The sequence below is a fragment of the Seriola dumerili genome, unplaced genomic scaffold (assembly GCF_002260705.1).
Source record: "Seriola dumerili isolate Sdu_G_001 unplaced genomic scaffold, Sdu_1.0 BDQW01000513.1, whole genome shotgun sequence".
Classification (NCBI taxonomy): domain Eukaryota; kingdom Metazoa; phylum Chordata; class Actinopteri; order Carangiformes; family Carangidae; genus Seriola; species Seriola dumerili.
Window position 1 is genome coordinate 802,361 of NW_019174768.1, and position 19,461 is coordinate 821,821.

The 19,461-nt window shown below is 46.9% G+C and overlaps 1 protein-coding gene and 1 pseudogene across 1 annotated transcript; both read left to right on the plus strand.

Annotated features, from left to right (window-relative positions):
* The first annotated feature begins 3,703 nt into the window (after nucleotides 1-3,703).
* LOC111235543 (pinopsin-like) lies at nucleotides 3,704-9,574 on the plus strand. Its single transcript, XM_022764012.1, has 4 exons — nucleotides 3,704-4,067; nucleotides 5,542-5,867; nucleotides 6,861-7,094; nucleotides 8,919-9,574. Exons 1-4 carry the CDS (start codon nucleotides 3,704-3,706, stop codon nucleotides 9,156-9,158), a joined length of 1,164 nt encoding a protein of 387 aa, XP_022619733.1. The 3' UTR covers nucleotides 9,159-9,574.
* A 5,705-nt stretch (nucleotides 9,575-15,279) lies between these two features.
* On the plus strand, nucleotides 15,280-16,864 carry LOC111235562 (annotated as a pseudogene).
* Nucleotides 16,865-19,461: the final 2,597 nt, after the last annotated feature.

Below are 19,461 nucleotides of genomic sequence, written 5' to 3' on the forward strand. Positions count from 1 at the left end.
CTTGACCTCGGACTGTGAGTGAGTGAAAGTCATCTGGAAGTCAAGCTGCTCTCAGATCAGCCTGCGGTGGTTTTCACACTTCCTGCTGAGAGTGAGAGCGACGCCTCAGCTGGCTGACCAACACAACATCTGTATTTAGATGCACAGCTGATGATGATGATGATGATGATGATGATGATGATGATGATGATGAGGCCTGAGGCACGCTGTCGTCCACCTGACCTTCACACTCTGTGGCTGAGGCTTTTATTCTGAAAATCAATGGTAACACTTGTTGGTCGGGGAGCGGGCAGGTGGTCGTGGGTGGGAGTGGTGTCGGCGGCCACTGTCAGGTCAATGGGCTCCTGAACAGACGGCTGTCCAGGAGGAACATCTGGGAGCGGAGCAGGCCAGATGTTCAGCAGTGGATCCTGCAGGTCATGAAGCTGGGCTGCGACGAGGCGGTGAGTCCACTTCAGACCAGAACCAGGTCTGATGGACCAACACCTGCTGCTCCCGTGTGTTTCCTGTCCAAACCTTGTATCTCCCTCCGCTCTGAAGCTGAGACTGTCTGATGGAAAAACCTCTGTAGTCTCTGAGTTCACTAATTAAATTTATCTCATTATCATAAATTCATTTATTGATTAAATAAATGAATCAGTTCACCTGAGCTGAACCCAGGTTTGGATGACTGAACAGGACAGGGGACCTGAGGGTCAGGGGTCAAACCCAGGACTGAAGTGAAACCCCTGGACCGGCAGGGTCCAACACAACCAGAGCTCCTGTTCCTGACAGGAAGTCCACATGCTGATGTCCCAGTGACCGTTTCTTCTTCTGTGGATAAATCATCATCAGCTCGTCTCCGCTCACGTCTTAAACGTCCTGAGGCGGAGACATCAGTGTCCTCTCCCGCATCTGGATCACATCACAGCTGCCGCGTCTTCTGTCAGTTTGTCCTCGGGCCAGAAGAAAGAAAATAAGAAGCTGATGTTTTGATGGAGGTCAGATGGTGATGTCAGATGATGATGTCATAGTCTGAGGTTACAGATTCAATAACACGCTGAAACTCTACACTGTTATTAGACACAGAAGAAGAAATGTTCCCACAACTCCTTCAGTCCCAGACCTGCGGACCTGCGGACCCAACTGTCCCTGGTCTCTGTCCAGGTTTGACTGTGGGTGTGGGATCAGGTCTGAACTTTTACTGTGTGTGTGTGTGTGTGTGTGTGTGTGTGTGTGTGTGTGTGTGTGTGTGTGTGTGTGTGTGTGTGTGTGTGTGTGTGTGTTCTTCCTGCTCTTGAGGCAGGGAGTAAAAATAATCTCATTGGTCGAGTTCGTGTGAAAAGACATGACAGAGTTTCATAGCCAGCAGCTGTTTGGACCCCCCTTCTGAACGCACACATACTGTAACACACACACACATATGCACACATACTGTAACACACACACACACACACACACTGTACAGAGGGTGAAACCTTAGGATGTGAAACTCAAGTCTCTGTTATGTGTGCCAGCTGCTTGGCTTGTGGGCATGTCAGCAGCAGCAACACACTCACTCACTCACTCACTCACTCACTCACTCCCTCCCTCACCCCCTCACTCACTCACTCACACACACACACAACTTCGTCACAGTGTGTGTGACATCTGTACAACAGCTGGCTTAATACACTGCAGATTCTGATCAAACCTGATCAGGTGTGTGTGTGTGTGTGTGTGTGTGTGTGTGTGTGTGTGTGTGTGTGAGATCTCAGGTCTGTTACAGTATTAAACTGAGCTCCTCAGTTCTTTTACTCTGATAGTTTACCAGAAGTTATGACGTGTGGACAGACACACCTGTGTGTTTCATCATCATCATCATCACCATGTCACTCTCAGTTTGAAGAGCAGGTGCAGGTTTACAACCTTAGTCTCTGGTGGTTTTGAGATTTTCACACCCACATCAGTCCTGTTCCGGTTTTTGTCGCTGCTCTATAAAAACCACGCATCGTCCTGCAGAGCGACAACTCAAACGTCCAACCCTGTGTGAGTTCCCTGAAGCGCCCGTCATGTCTCTGATCCCTGGGGAGCTCCATCTGGAGAGACACAGCTGTCAGCACCTCCAGCGTCAGACCATCAGACCTGGACCCAGCTGACCCCCATCAGTCCTCAGACCATCAACAGTCCCGGAGGATGAGGACTGACAGGTGATGAGTTCACTGACTCTCACGTTTTTGTTCAGATGAAGACTCCTGAGGTCTCTGTAAGGATGTGAGGTCAAAGGTCAAAGCTCTCTCTACCTGAGCACAGGTGAATCAGAGTGACGACACCTGAGCGACAGATCGAGCTGCGGATTTCCCCGTGCGTTGTTTGTTTATTCAATGATCAACGAGAGAGTCTCGTCATGAAGAGTGTCGCTCTTATTTTTGCTCTTTTTTTAAACAGAGTTCTGAGCTGACCGACTCACTACAGGTCCACTAACAGCACTAACTGAAGTCAGTCAGAACTTCACAAAAGGCCTGAAATAAGAGGCGGCTGATGTGATGACAGCATGTGTCTGTCCTCTTACTTTAGTCTGGGTTAGTTCACAGCTCTCAGGTCACAAACACTGACCTTTATAAATATATGAATTAGAGGACGGACACTTGTTCTCATCACATCAGCCTGCTCTTATTTCAGGTCTTTTTTAAAGGGAGTTCTGAACTGACCCAAACCTCACCTACAAAACATGAAGATAACTGATTTAAAGTCAGCTGATCTGACAGGAAGGTTCCTTCCTCCACATCTTTCTTTCCTTCCTCCCTTCCTTGCTTCCTTGTATATTTACAGGCCTTTAACAGCAGGTGGGTGACCCCATACAAACTGACCTTTGACCTCCAGGTACATGTCATAGGTTTTCTCTGACAGATCCCTGGGACCTTCAGATGGCTGCAAGAAAGTGAAAATTCCTTTGTGAAAATCAAAGATTGTTCGTTAGCAGTGGTTTGGAGCTGCTAGCGCTTTCAGGACTAGCTCACCACTGACACACTGATGTGCTGTTACATGATCAAATATAAATCATTCATAAAAACAAAGTGATAAATGTGAACATACTGTTTTGTAATTAAAATGAATAAAAGTCAACAAGGATAAATAAAATGAAAATGTCAAAAGTGCTGAAACAAGAAGTTAAATTTTTCTTTTTTAGTTCTAATGTGAAATATTGTGTTAAATCCGGGATTACACACACACACACACACATATAGTGTGTGTGTGTGTGTATGTGGGTACTGGATACTGGATAAATTCCCGCTCCTCCTACAGCGTGGAGTGTATTTAAAGCGGCGCGGTGGAGCGGCGCGTCAGTCCATCTGGACGCAGAGGAGACAGAAAGATCTGGTCTGAGTTCAGAGAGGGGTGGGGGGAGGGACAGAGGAACCGGATCAGGATCTTCAACTCATCACAATCTCACCGGATTATTCGCTCACACTTTAATTTCTCGCGCCGCCGGTGCCGCTGCTCCGGCGGAGGATGGAGCGGAGCGCGGCGGGCGGACTCCTCCGCAGCGCGCCGGCGCGTCGTTGCAGGACGCCTCTCCTCCAGTAGGTGCAGTCCGAGTCCAGGACCATCAGCATGTGAAGTCCGATCAGCTTCATTTTGTCTTTCTTTTCTTCAAAGAGAGTTTGGCGCGCTGCGCGTAAAGCCCGAGCAGAACTCTTTGACGCACACACAGCTGGAGCAGCGCGACCGACGTCGCGGCGACATGTTCTCGGAGGTGAGCGACATCAACCTAACGTCCAACCTGAGCGAGCCGCTGGCCTCTCTGGAACAGGACTGGAGCGACACGCCGCACGTGCGGCTGTCGCGCAGCGGTCACCGCGTGGTGTCGGTGTTTCTTGGCTCCATCATGGTGTTCGGCTTCCTCAACAACCTGCTGGTCCTGGTTCTGTTCTGCAAGTTCAAGACTCTGCGGACCCCCGTCAACATGCTGCTGCTCAACATCAGCGTCAGCGATATGCTGGTCTGCGTCTGCGGCACGACGCTCAGCTTCGCCTCCAGCCTGAGGACGCGCTGGTTGTACGGCCGACACGGCTGCATGTGGTACGGCTTCATCAACTCCTGCTTCGGTGAGTCCTGCTGACCCGGTCTATAGGTCTCTGGTCTCTGGACTCTTGTCTCTGGACTCTTGTCTCTGGTCTGTAGGTCTCTGGTCTCCAGTCTATAGGTCTCTGGTCTCTGGACTCTGAACTCTTGTTTCTGGTCTATAAGTCTCTGGTCTCTGGTCTCTGGACTCTTGTCTCTGGTCTCTGGACTCTGGATTCTTGTCTCTGATCTCTGGGCTCTGGACTCTTGTTCTGGTCTATAAGTCTCTGGTCTCTGGACTCTGGATTCTTGTCTCTGGACTCTGGACTCTTGTCTCTGGTCTATAGGTCTCTGATCTATAGGTCTCTGGTCTCTTGTCTCTGGACTCTTGTCTCTGGTCTATAGGTCTGTAGTCTGTAGGTCTCTGGTCTCTGGACTCTCGTCTCTGGTCTCTGGACTCTGGATTCTTGTCTCTGATCTCTGGGCTCTGGACTCTTGTTCTGGTCTATAGGTTTCTGGACTTTTGTCTCTGGACTCTGGATTCTTGTCTCTGATCTCTGGGCTCTGGACTCTTGTCTCTAGTCTCTGGACTCTGGATTCTTGTCTCTGATCTCTGGGCTCTGGACTCTTGTTTCTGGTCTATAGGTCTCTGGACTCTTGTCTCTGGACTCTTGTCTCTGGACTCTGGATTCTTGTCTCTGGTCTCTGGGCTCTGGACTCTTGTTCTGGTCTGTAGGTCTCGGGTCTCTGGTCTCTTGTCTCTGGTCTCTTGTCTCGGGTCTCTAGACTCTTGTCTCTGGTCTATAGGTCTCTAGATTCTTGTGTCTGGACTCTTGTCTCTGGACTCTGGTCTCTAGACTCTTGTCTCTGGACTCTTGTCTCTAGACTCTTGTCTCTAGACTCTAGACTCTTGACTCTGGACTCTGGACTCTTGTCTCTGGACTCTGGTCTCTAGACTCTTGTCTCTGGACTTGGATTCTTGTCTCTAGAATCTGGACTCTGGACTTTGGTCTCTTGTCTCTGGACTCTTGTCTCTAGACTCTGGACTCTTGTCTCTGGACTCTGGACTCTGGACATGCAGAGTGAGGTGTGTTTAGTGGTAAAGGTCTGAAAAGGTCCTGAGGTCCTGGTCCTGAGACCAGGTGCTGATTCTTGAGAGCTGCTGGAATGAATCCGGTCTGTGATGAGACCTGATGAGACCTGACGGAGGATTTAAAGGTCAGAGAACAAAGTCCAGGATCAACAGACCTGAACAGGATCAGGATCAGCTGACTGAACCAGTAAACCGGTTCACACTAAACCAGGGTCCTGCAGAGACCGAACCTTTCCTCGACTCATCCCTGTATCTGATTTGACTCCTGTAGTTTTGACTCTTTGTCTCTCGTGTCTTGACTCGTGTCTTCATGTCTGTTGTCTCCTGTAATTTTGTCTCTTTGTGTCTCTTTGTCTCTCGTGTCTTGACTCGTGCTTTGGTTGGATCTTTGCGGACTGAGAACACTTCCTGTTTCCTGTCTCCAGGTATCGTGTCTTTGATCTCTCTGTCCGTCTTGTCCTACGACCGCTACAGCACCCTGATGGTGTACAACAAGCGGGCCCCGGACTATAGGCGGCCCCTGCTGGCGGTGGGGGGGTCGTGGCTGTACTCGGTGGTGTGGACGGTGCCCCCCCTGCTGGGCTGGAGCAGCTACGGTCTGGAGGGGGCGGGGACCAGCTGCTCGGTGACGTGGACGGAGAGGACGTCTCGCTCTCACTCCTACATCGTCTGTCTGTTCGTCTTCTGCCTCGGCTTGCCCGTCCTCGTCATGGTGTACTGCTATGGATGCCTGCTCCACGCCGTCAAACAGGTGGGTCACCTGACCGCCTGAGCAAATCAGAGAGAGGCACGATCTCAGACACAAGGTCCAGCATCAGGACACAGTCCCACATGTTGTCTTTCACTTCAGGACATTTGTTTTAAAGCTTCACAGATTCAGATGAATTAATTAATAAATAATAGTCAATCAATAACTGATGATTTCTTCAGGTCCAGATAAAATCATTAGAAGTCACTCATGTGTCTTTAACTCCAGTGCGTGGATGTCACTGGATTCAAACCTCAGCTCCACAGTTTAGAGGTCAGTCGGCTGATCTGTCTTCCTGTCTCCTTCAGAACAAGACACAGTTTGACCTGTGTGACAGTAGTGTCTTCAGCTCTGGTGAATCAATCAATTATCTTCATGTGTCAAACAGATCAAAGTGTTTTCATATAAAATCATCATTAATATTTGAACATAAATCAGGTTGTTTTTTTTTTTATTAAAAAGACTCATGTATTTATTTATTTTCACTTTTATTCATGAAATTTGATTAAATTACATTTTTTTACTTTTATTTTATGGTATTTTTATCTTAGTTTTCTGTTTATATTTTTAATTATTTTTTCTCAACTATTTTCGGTGATTTCTAATCAGTCAGATGTTTTTCTTTTTTTCTTTTTTCTGAGTGGGTTGTAAACACACAGCTCTGTTGAACCCTGTGAGTCCAGACTCAGGGTGAACATCATCAATCTGACGGGTCAGTGAAGCGTCCAGTCACATGATCAAACTCGCATTCCTCAGATTCAAAAGAGCTGCAGAGACGTGGGGACCTGGACCTGGACTTTGCTGGTTCCCATTAACTTTAGAAGTGATTTCAGTGTATGAGGTTAATGAGTTTAATTAATGAACAGTTACTCAGCAGGTTTACATCTGACGTCACAACTGAAACATTAGCATTAAATATGTAACGTTTTTTATTCATGCCCTTTTTTTTGTACGTCAGGACGTCTGATTGGTTCTGCCCTGTGTTTTGTCTGTCAGGTGGGTCGTATCAGGCGGACGGCGGCTCGTCGCAGAGAGTTTCACATTCTGTTCATGGTCATCACCACGGTGGTGTGTTACCTGCTCTGCTGGATGCCGTACGGCGTTGTCGCTATGATGGCCACCTTCGGCCGGCCGGGACTCATCAGCCCCGTCGCCAGTGTCATCCCGTCGATCCTCGCCAAGAGCAGCACCGTCATCAACCCCGTCATCTACATACTCATGAACAAACAGGTGAGCTGTCTCAGGTGGTAGATTCTCAGACAGTCGCAGGATACTGATGTTTTGTCTTAAAGTGACAGGTCGGGTTATTCGGGGTTAGTTCAGCTCACAGAGGCTGAGTGATGAGCTGCTGTAAAAACATGTTTTAGCCTCTTAAAAAAAATTAAATAGAAACTCATGAAATTATAACTGAATGATAATAACAAAACTATTTTAAAAAATTATAATTTCAAAACAAAATGGAAAAAATGCAGTTGAGAAAAAAAATAGCCTAAATAATGTTTTTGTGAACAAAGGTGCTGTGGTGTAAAATCCAGTCAGCAGTGTATTTACTGAAGTCTCAAATCAAACTTCTCTAAACACTGAAAATAAGGGGGTAAAGAAAGTTTTTGAAATAGGCTTCCTCTCTGGGGGAGGAAATACATGTTGTACTTTCTCCATCAGCCTTTAATGTCCATTTATTTATCAGTTGTTTTCTGTTGCTGTGTTTCTAAGGTAGGCTAATTAATTAGCCTGGCGAGCTAACATAGTTACTAACGTGAACAAACAGGTGGAAGAAGACTCACGCAGCTGTTACAAACTGCTAGTTTTAATTAGTTTGAGTAGAAAACACTGAGCTTTTTATCCAGACATTATAACACTGAACACCGCAGCTGCCCGTTCTCGACAGGAACCTTTTACATCGATAGAATAAGTGCAGACTGATCTGAATCACCATGGCAACATGAAAATCAGATGTGATCTGTGTTTGACTGTTGATTCTTCTGTTAATTAACCAACTCAGACAAGTCTCTGCAGCGTGTCAGCCGTCTGACCCTCGTTCTCACCCAGGACAGGTTTTGGCAGCACGTCAAGTCTTCCTCCATAAGGGGGCATCAGCGTCCGTCTACAGCAGCGTCCTGTCACAGCTGACCGGTCCCACTAAGAAACACGTCCACGAGATCCTTTCAGTCCGCCATAATGAACGTGAGAAACCACGTCCGTCATTCACACGGCAGTGAACGCATCGTTTGATTGAAGCCTGTCTGGAGGTCAAGTCGAAACCTGAACCCTGAACCCGGGTTAGAAGAAGTTTATTTAAAACAAGGCAGAAAGTTTAAAAAATCCTGTTAAATTATTATTTTTTAAGTCTGAACAAAATGATCGATTATCGGTAACCTTCTGTCAATAAGCTTCACATTGAATAAACTAAACATAATTAACACAATCAGCTCCATGAACCAGTGTCTAATATTGCTTCTTTAGGTTAAAACTACATCGCCATGGAAACTAGTCATTATCCTGTAGGACGCTAAATGTCCCAGCGGCTCCTGAAGGCAGCATGAGGCAGGTTCACTGAACCTCTGAGAAAAGTCGTCTCTCCGTCAGATCTGGATCACGTCCGACACTGGAGAGAGCTGAAGCCCCTCAGGGTGACCCGCCCCCTCCTCCTCAGCTCGCCCCCCTCCCCTTCGTTGAGCCTCTGGATCAGGAGCTTCTCGTACAGCAGGGGGTGGTACGCCCCCAGAGTGCAGGCAGCATCATAGTAGCGCTCGTGGTAGTGACAGAGATCTGTGCGACGCAAAGACGGGATGAACTCGTAAACGCTGACCTCACGACACAGTGACATCATCAGCAGAATCCCTGACACACAGGAACAAACACAAACATCAGGAAGTAGAATCAGTAGAAAAGTATTATTATTATTATTATTATTATTATTATTGTTATTGTTATTATTATTACGAATGTTATTATTATTATTAACATTGTTATTATTAATATCATTATTAATAATAATAGTAATATTATTATTATTATTATTATATTGACATGAGTCGTGTCTGTGCTCCTCAGTTCTATCGCTGCTTCCTGATCCTGCTCCACTGTAAACACCACCTGACGGAGAACGGACACTCCTCCCTCCCCTCAAAGACCACCATGGTCCAGCTCAACCGCCGAGTCTGTGACGGCAGCCCCCTTGGCCTCGGCCCCGCGCCCGCTGTCACTAGACCCTGTGCGGTGGAGGTGGAGGGAACCAGCTCTGTGGCGTCCGACAAAACGGACCCGGCCGAGCCCCCTGACGTCTCCTCATGAAGACAATTAATGATGAACTGAAAGCTGAGGGGCATGGCCAACAGACTCCCCCACCCCCTGTGGTGTCACGTGACACGATAGCCCCGCCTGCTGGAAACCTATGACTGATGTGTGCTCGATGTGACTTTGAATGTCGGTGAAGTGATGTCACTCCGGAGAAGCTGGAGGCAAAGCCTGGACAGAAGTACAGAGGCCCAGCTGAACCAATGATCAGTCAGTTTAATGAAAACATCAGCTGTAAACACAAACAATTAAAGTTTGAATTAAAAATCAAAGTCCCACATGTTGATGCAGCAGTTTTAACATGTTATTATAGTTAATTATTTATTCAAACAAGTTAATGAGTTTAATGAGAACTAAAGTATTTCATATATAAACCTTATAGAAATGATTGACAGCTGATATCACAGCTGACATCACAGTGACATCAGGGTGACATCACAGCTGATATCAGTGATCACAGCTGACATCACAGTGACATCACAGCACTCTACACAGAAACAGCTGATGACGAGGCCACACCACCTCTGTGTGTGCTGTAATCTGAGTTTCTGGGATATGGTTAAGTGCATGTTAGCGCACATAGGTGTGCATGTTAGTCCCTCCCAATGTCTATAAACACACAGGCTCTGCCCACAGGTGTGTTGTCACAGTGCAGTACGCAGCGTTCAGGTGACAGTGACCTTCCACCTTTTTATCTAAACAACAAAGACAGAGATGAGACGTGGACTGGACTTAGGACCAGATCAGATCCTGGTCTGGATTACTGACAGGAGAACTGATGAAGCGTGTTCAGGTTCTGAGGTTCTAGAGCGACGCCTGGTGGCCTCTTGTGGTCACAACGTGTTGCTGGTACCTATGAACCCAGATGAGGGGGGGTTGGGTTGGATGGGGTCCTCGGTGTTGTTCTGAATCAGGTCCCACAGAGTCCAGATGAACTCTGGGTGGAGGATGTAGAATGGCTGCTCGGGTCGGACGCGCCGGCGTTCCACATAGGCCGAGAACAGATCGAAGTCCGGCTTCTGGAACCACTGAACACACACACACACACACACACACACACACACACACACACACACACACACACACGCAAGCACACACACACACTTGTGTTTCCTATATGTTTCCTCTTGATGACAAACATCAGACGTGAATCTAATAAACATTGAAACTGTGAGTGAATCGGTTTTTATTTTTACTATTAGCAGATTAATAATATATAATCAATATGATATTCCTCCTCCTCACGACGCTGAGGTCGATAATCACCCCCCCCCACCCTCCTTTCTTGCTCTGGTCTTCACACCCCCCCACCACAACAAACAGATTTGAGGACATAAATTTATTTCATTGTGAGTTTACCACCAGTTTTGGGAGTTCTCCTCCAAATTAACCTGAGTGAACAAAAAAACAGGTTTTGTTAAAAATGGTGTAGATGTCAACCAGACTGCTACACGAAGTAAAGCAGCCCATGCATGGGATGAACACAAACTTAAACATTATTTTTCTTTGATCTCACTTGAGTTGTGTCTCCCTAATTAATGTACGTGTGTTTTGTGTTTCCCCCAAATCATAGCAACCAAAATGTGGCTTTTAAATAGATATTTAATACATAAAAGTTCAAATTAAAGTTAATATACCTCAATTTGGTATAACTGTAGTATCGCGGGAAAAGAATTATGGTCTATCTTTTTAGAGTAATAGAGGAAAGAAAAAAACCTAGAGCTTATGATAGAGTGATTTGGTCTCTAGGTTACGGAGCCGGATCCCAGACCACCAGAGTCATGTCCTGGTACAACGAGCTGCTGCTGAAGTTGTGTCTGGGCCGAGCCACGATCTGAGGACAGACAGAGAGACAGAGAGACACAGAGAGAGAGAGAGAGAGAGACAGAGAGACACAGATACAGAGAGACACAGAGACAGAGAGACAGTCAGACAGAGACACAGAGACAGAGTCAGACAGAGACAGAGAGACAAAGAGACAGAGAGAGAGAGACAGAGACCAGGTCCATCACACAGAGACAGGACATGAACACATGAGTCAGAGGACGACAGGTTTCATACCTGATGAAACAAAACAAAGAGGAATGAAAGAAAAGAATTTAAAAATAAAAAAACAATGAAAGAAGAAAAAAGAAGAAAATAATGGACAGATGGAAAACAGAAAGAGAAAAGAAAAAGAACAGAAGAAGAAAAGAGAGAAAGAGAAAGAGAACTGGGTGATGTTCAGTTGAGGTTGGTGGGCGGAGCCTCTACCTGAGAGTTGATGATGCGGATAGTCGTCTTGTTGCCCACGTCCCTCTCGAAGCCTTTGGTGGGGGCGGCATTGAACCGAAGAACTGCATCATGGGAATCTGAGTCCAACAGGAAAAGAACAGTTTGATTAAAGTTTGATTGTCTTTATTTACTTGTCACACCTGAGCCTCACCTGTCTCACCTGTCGTTCACGCTGCCACAGAACAGTCCAGTTCTGCTTCAGCAGAATTCATGAGAACTGAAAAACTAATTCTCTTCATCCACCAGCAGAGGGCAGCATCGCCCCGCCCATTGCTCTATGTGGTCTAACTGGTCCCCCTCCCTCCTGCTCCTGTATGTGGTCTTACCGATCTCCACCCCCAGCGATGAGTTCAGGAGCGCTCCAGCTGAAGTCACCACGGCACAGCTCTGATACTGAGATCTCCGGAGCTCCTCCAGGGTCAGTGAAGGCACCAGCCGGTCCCAGCCCAGACCGGAGAACGGCTCCTCGGTCCCGTCCAGAGTCCGGATCCTGGTCCTCTGCTTCAAATCACAGTAGAGCTGCAGGGTGGACCTGCGGGCCCCTCTGGGGCCCCGGTACACCACTTGGTGTTTGTTGGAGCTCAGCTGGATCTTCAGAACCTTCTGGAGCCGAGGACTGAGCATCCCCGCAGTCAGGTTCCCGGTCCACAGTCTCTGCAGGATCTCCAGAGACCGCCTCCTGTAGTAGTCCCTAGACCTGGACCTGAAGTCAGTCCTCCTCCTCCTCCAGTCCAATGACGGTCCAGCAGGTCTCAAAGACCAGCCAAGGGTCCTGGTCCCTCCCTGAATAACAGAGGCCAGGTGGCGGGTTTCAGTTCTGATGAGTCCAGACTCCGCAGCAGACCTGGTCTGAGGTGCTGAGGTCGATCTGAGGTCCAGGATGTGACACAGCAGGGACAGGAAGAGGAGTAGCCAGACCAGCAGGATCACTAGGGTCCACTTAGTCCAGGACTTCATACTGGATTACGAGGGGGGGGGGGGCAACAGGACTTAACTCTCAGCTCAAAGGTCCACTTACTAATTTTTTTTCTGGAGCTTTCAACCACACACTCACTGCAGAACAAACAAACAAACCTGATGAGAGATTGAAGTCTCCTCTGTCCCTGAATGTTAACGAGCTTCACCTCATTAACAGTCTGACAGAGTCCAGGTCTGAGTCTGGTTACCAGGCAACGACACAAACCCTCTGAGTCTAAACAACGACATGAAGTAAATAAAGCTTGAATAATAGCTCTCTTACTGAGGCCATTACGTCACATCACTGCGACATTACAGAATCATCATATTATCACTAAGTGACTGAGCAGCACAACGTTAGTCAACAAACACTGATTGATAACTGATCAATAAGCATGATCATCAGCAGCCTTACCTCATCAAACAGGGGCTGCCTCCCGGTACGAAACACCGAGGAACACCGAGTAAACCCGAGTAAACCCGAGTGAAGACGTAGCAGCCGACAGGTTCCAGGTGGATGTCATGGACGGACTGAGGGACGGGGACACAACGCCGCCACTCGGAGCAGTGGACAGTCGCAGTATTGCAGTGAAGAAGAAGTCGCTCTGTGAGTTTTAATCTCAGTAAATGTATTCAAAGCTTTCTTAGTGACGACGTTGCTGTGCATGAGCACTCTGCGCGCGGCTGCGTGGTGTCCCTCCCACCAGACCCTGAGAGGAAGACAGACACTCTGTAACACACTGTTAAACATTCATATTATATAAACATTTATATAAATATAAAATAAATATAAATATAAACATTAATAAATAAATATTAATATTCATATAAATATAAATACAGTGTCAGTCATTCTGAGTTTCTATGATGCTTCTGTTGTCATTAAATATAAAAGCTTTACATCAACAGGCAGCTGTTTAAGTCTATTATTGTTATCATTATTATTATTATTATTATTAGAATATTTGTTGATATAATTTGTCTTCTGTGCTGTGTGAACATTAACAACACATTGTTCCCCCTCCCAGTTAAAAACTCCCAGAAGCCCCTGGTCCAGACTCCTGGTCCAGGTCCTGGTTTAGGGTCTGGAGGAGGACCAGGTCCAGGTTCAGTGGTTCCTCATGTTTCAGTGCTGATGTTGCCTCAGGTGAAGTGTGACACTTGGTGGATGAAGAGTGGAACAGTGTCTCTGTGTCAGCCTGTGGTCATGTTACTGAACACGGAGAGTCTGACTTTGATGAGGTCGTTCTTTAGTCTGAATCCAACAGGTCACATGACCCTCCTGTGGAGCTCCAGGAGGCCCCCACCATCATGTTTACCCTGATGGACTCTTTATGTTTGTATTTTTGATTCGACTCAAATTTGTAGTAGAGTTCCACTGTGTTCACTGTGTTTTTACTTCCTGTCTTTGTCTTGTGTTTCCCTCCTTGTTGATTGTCTGCCCTGCCCTCACATTTCACCTGTGTTCAATCACCTGAGCCTCCCTGCTGTGTTTAGTCTCTGTCAGTCTGTTGTTCTACTCTGGAAATCCACTTTGTTCTCCAGTTGTTCAACTTGTTGCTTCGATGTTGCTCTGATGTTGCTGAACATGTTGCTCTGATGTTGTTGAACGTGTTGCTGAACATGTTGTTGAACGTGTTGCTGAACATTTTGCTCTGATGTTGTTGAACATGTTGCTCTGATGTTGTTGAACATGTTGTTAAACATGTTGCTCTGATGTTGTTGAACATGTTGCTCTGATATTGTTGAATGTGTTGCTGAACATGTTGCTCTGATGTTGTTGAACATGTTGCTCTCATGTTGCTGAAAATGTTGTTGAACGTGTTGCTGAACATGTTGCTCTGATGTTGTTGAACATGTTGCTCTGATGTTGTTGAACATGTTGAACGTGTTGTTGAACATTTTGCTCTGATGTTGTTGAACATGTTGCTCTGATGTCGTTGAACATGTTGCTCTGATGTTGCTAAACATGTTGCTGAACATGTTGCTCTGATGTTGTTGAACATGTTGCTGAACATGTTGCTCTGATGTTGCTGAACATGTTGCTGAACAGTGGAAACTCTCTCAGTTTTCCATGAAGATATTACACAAGCTGCTGTTCAGGCAGCACATGACCGACTGTTTACTGCACACACTGCTGCTGTTGTGTAACACACACACATTAAAACAGACACATGGGCAACATTTGGGGTCAAAGGTTGAGGTGAGTCTCAGATCAGCTGTAATACTGTGTTTGAATCATTGACTTCAACAGACAGGATGCTCTGTGTTCAGTGTGAACATCAGATAAATGAGCAGGACACAGATCAGTCATGAAACGATGGATGCGACGGGAAGTTTGGTCAATTCTCATTCATACTTTTTAATGTTCCCTTGTTTTGGTTTTTAATGCTCTGTGTTGTTTGTATGTTTTGTTTTTTGTTTGTGTGTTCTGTTTGTTTGTTTTTTTTACTTTTGTTTTTGTTTATCTGTTCTGTAGACTGTATAAAGGCTTTATGGATACAATGATAAAACCATGAAAATGATAACATGATAATAAAAAGACAGGAAGTGTTAATGTTTCATTTTGACTTTCAGGTGAATGAATGAGGAGACACATCTTCTATGTGTAAACAAACTTCATGCAACATGTTGTTGTTGGAAGTCTGCAGTCTGACGGGGGTGGGGTGGTGGTGGGGGGGGTTGTTCTCACGGAAAAGGCCAGGCGGTGTTGGGTTGGGTGGGTGGGGGTGTCTGACCCTCAGTAAGGCATGTGCAGCAGCAGGAGGGGCTGCTGGGAGTCTATTTTCACCGAATCACTTTGACAAACAGCCGGCAGGGGAGGGGGGTGGGGGTGCTCCTTCCCCGGGGTATAAAGGCTGGGGGGCTTCAGGCGCCGGCAGATTGACATACAGCACAGAGAAGACAGTGAGTTGAAGACAGAGACGATGGACATTCAGACAGGTCAGGTTGTTCGTCCAGTCAGCGCCATGGAGAGTCTGGAGAAGCAGCTGAGTTGTCCCATCTGCCTGGACATGTTCACCAAGCCCGTGGTCATCCTGCCCTGCCAGCACAACTTGTGCCGCAGCTGCGCCAACGACCTCTACGAGTCCAGGAACCCCTACCACTTCTCAGGGGGGACCTTCCGATGCCCCACCTGCCGCTTCGAGGTAGTCCTGGACCGTCACGGCGTGTACGGGCTGCAGAGGAACCTGCTGGTTGAGAACATCATCGACATGTACAAGCAGCAGCAGGAGAGCAGGGAGGGCGGCGGCGAAGACCCCCCCCTGAAGGACAAAGACACCAAGGAGCCCAAGTGTAAGGAGCACGAGGACGAACGCATCAACATCTACTGCGTCACCTGCCAGACGCCCACCTGCTCCATGTGCAAGGTGTTCGGCCAGCACAAGGACTGCGAGGTATCGCCGCTGCACACTGTCTACCAAAGCCAGAAGAGTGAGCTGCGGGCCGCCGTGGAGCTGCTGGCCTCTGCAAACAGCTGCGTCCAGGCCGTCATGTCCCAGATGGACGATACCTGCAAGCTGATCCAGGACAACGGGGAGCTGCAGAGGAGGCGGCTGGGCGAGAGCTTCGACCTGCTCTACGCTATCCTGGAGGAGAGGAAGGGTCAGCTGTTGGAGCACATCAGCCAGGAGGAGCGGGACAAGATGGCCGCCCTCAGAGCACTCGGCGAGCAGTACAAGCAGCAGCTGCAGCTCAGCAGCCAGCTGCAGGAGAAGCTGCAGCAGAGCATGCAGGGCAGCGGCGCCGCACAGTTTCTCCTCACCGCCAAACAGCTGCAGCAGGAAGCCCAGCAGGCAGCCGGAGCGGCCCAGCTGCAGCGGCCCGAGCCGGGCTACGAGAGCATGGAGCACCTGGGCCTGGACACGGAGGAGGTGGAAGCCCTGCTCGCCCACATGGACTTCAGACAACACCACGACGAGGAAGACCAGGAGTAAAAACAGTAAGGAGAGCCTTTTATCAGACTTTCATGTCAGAGGAAGACCAGGGGGCTGACAGAAAGTAAAGACAGTAAGAAGGCAAACAGTGTGTTTTTACTCTCATCCAGAGTCCTGGTCTTCCTCCGACAGTGTGGAAGACCATGAGCCTGATTGAGAGTAAACGCAGTAAGAAGGGACTTTATTGGACTTATCCTGATCAGATGAAGACCAAAACACCAACAGAGCAAAACCACTTGGGAGGAAGACCAGGAGTGGAAACAGAGAGTGACAACAATAAGGGAAGACTTGGAGCGGTGCAATCTTTAAAGTTTTTTACTGGTACAAAATGAAACATTTTGTATTTGACTTTTTATACTTTTCTATCATGAATGTTTTTCTCTCATCATTCGAGTCCAGATAAAGTCTGGACTGAGAACAGTTTTATTTTTCCTTTTGCCTCTTTGTGAAACTGAAAACTTGAACTGCAAACTGCACTGGATTTCAGACTCTGCTATAACTTTGAAATGTCTTTTGAGATGGTGTGAATAAAGTTTGATTTGATTGTTAACCCTGTGTTGTCCTTGTCATTTCTCTGGGACTCTCCACACAACATAAAATAAAAACACGTCATAAAGAACAAGAAGAAAAAAAAAAAGATAAAAATAAAAACGTAACATAAAGAAAAAAGACCTAAAGAAACTGGACATTTTGTCTGTGACGCTGTAACTTTGAAAAGTCTTTTCAGGGTGTGAATTAAGTTTTATTTTGGTTCTCAGGGACTCTCCCAGCCTCAAACAGAGCCTGTATTTAGCAGTGCACATGTTTTCCTATATTTACTGGGGTCAGTGAACGCCTCCTGGCCTTGTTTAGTCGTCTGTGTAAATGGAGGCTATTTATACTGAGTGGTGAGAGGACGGGAATAGATGTGATGAACAGGGCTCTTTTTTTTGGAGTGGGGTGGGGGGGGGGTCATGTTTCTGAACCGGCTGGACTGATGCATGCTGGGAAACAGACATGGGCTGTTCTCAGGGCTGTTGGTGGACATGAGGAGGACGAAGAGGTCGACCTGAATCACATCACGTCACACTCACTGTGTGAAGAGGGTATGAGGAGTCATTAGTGCCATGACATGTTCCAGTCAGCTGATCAGTCCTCACACCTGGGTCACCTTTGTGTGTGAGATGAGATCCTGGACCTGGTTGGATCAGAAACCAGATCCAGAGTCTCAGTCTTTAAATAGACCCAGGGACAAAGGAGAGAAGAAAGTGGATCCTGGTGCTGAGCTCGACCTCTGACCTCCGCAACAGCTGATTGACCATGATGAACCTGCACACAGATTCAGTCCAGAAACTGGTTCACCTGGTTTGTTGTGGTGTCTCATGTCCAGTCCTGTTTGGTCTCGTCTCAACCCTCCGTCTCCTGTCTGTCTTTGTTTTCTGTAGTTTCATTTTGACAGTCAGAACCGTCGGCCATTTTGTTTTCAGGTTGTCTGTCTGTCTCATTCTCATGGACACGATATCTCAGTGACACCTTGAAAGAACTTCTTCACATTTGGCGCAAATGTTCACTTGGGCTCAAGGAGGAACTGATGAGATTTTGGTGGTCAAAGGTCAAAGGTCAAGCTTTGATTTATATTTGAATGATTTTCTATGACACTGGATAAACAGGATGTGACCTGAAACTGGTCTGAGTGGAGGAGGAGGTTCTGGACTCATGTCTTCTTTTCATCTCCTCAGATGTCTTCAGTCACGTTGTGTTCAAGGTTGTCGTGTGTTTTCAGTCACTGTCATGTCTCAGCTTATTTCATGTGAAGTTAAATCTGCTGCACATGTTTCTGTGAGTCTCCTGTTTCAGACATCAGACATAAATACTGGTAACCCCCCCGCCCCACCTCTGCCCTCCCTCAGCTGCTGCTGCTGCTGCTGGTGGGGTGTTCACATACTGAGAAACGTGAAGGAGACTCAGAGGATCATGTTGACTCTGTCAGACACTGAACACAGTGTGTTATCATCATCATCATCATCATTATCATCATCATCATCATCACAGTCATATTCAGACGCTGTGGACTGACAGGAAATGAATCTGGATCTTTCTGATTGGATGTTGAGTCTGCTTCTTCACAAACAGACTTTCAAAATAAAAGTCAGGACTGAAGATCACAAAGACAAGCTCTCTTCTTCCACTGACTGTCAGTGTCCTGCAGTGAAGTGGACAGTGAGACGTTCACTGACCAGCATGAGTCACAGTGTGACAGTTGGACTGAGAGTCTAAAATAGATGTGACTGATAAAAGAGATTAGAGCAGCAGCTGGACTGAAGTGGGTCACACGGACGATGAGGACAAGGAGCAAAAGCTGGGGGCAGGGGGGGTAGTATTAAATAGATGAAGATTTATTTAAAGCAGCAGGAGGCTCTCAACTGATCAACATGTTTATTTATGAGTCTGAAGTCATGAGATTAACTGAGGGACCTGGACCTGATCCACCTGATGCACCTGAGGCTGGACCTGATCCACCTGATGCACCTGAGACTGGACCTAGTCCTGACACAGATCTGGTCTTAAATTAATCTGGACTCACTTTTAAACAGTTTTTAGTTTATTTCACATGTTTTCTTGATAAAACCTTTTAGTCAGACTGTAACGCACACTGTGTTACTGTGTTACTGTGTTACTGTGTGTGTTACTGTTTGTGTTACTGTGTGTGTTACTGAGTGTGTTACTGTGTGTGTTACTGAGTGTGTCACTGTGTGTGTCACTGAGTGTGTTACTGAGTGTGTCACTGTATGTGTTACTGAGTGTGTCACTGTATGTGTTACTGAGTGTGTTACTGTGTGTGTTACTGAGTGTGTCACTGTGTGTGTCACTGAGTGTGTTACTGAGTGTGTCACTGTATGTGTTACTGAGTGTGTCACTGTATGTGTTACTGAGTGTGTTACTGTGTGTGTTACTGAGTGTGTCACTGTATGTGTTACTGAGTGTGTTACTGTGTGTGTTACTGAGTGTGTCACTGAGTGTGTCACTGTGTGTCACTGTATGTGTTACTGAGTGTGTCACTGAGTGTGTCACTGTATGTGTTACTGAGTGTGTTACTGTGTGTTACTGTGTGTGTTACTGAGTGTGTCACTGTATGTGTTACTGAGTGTGTT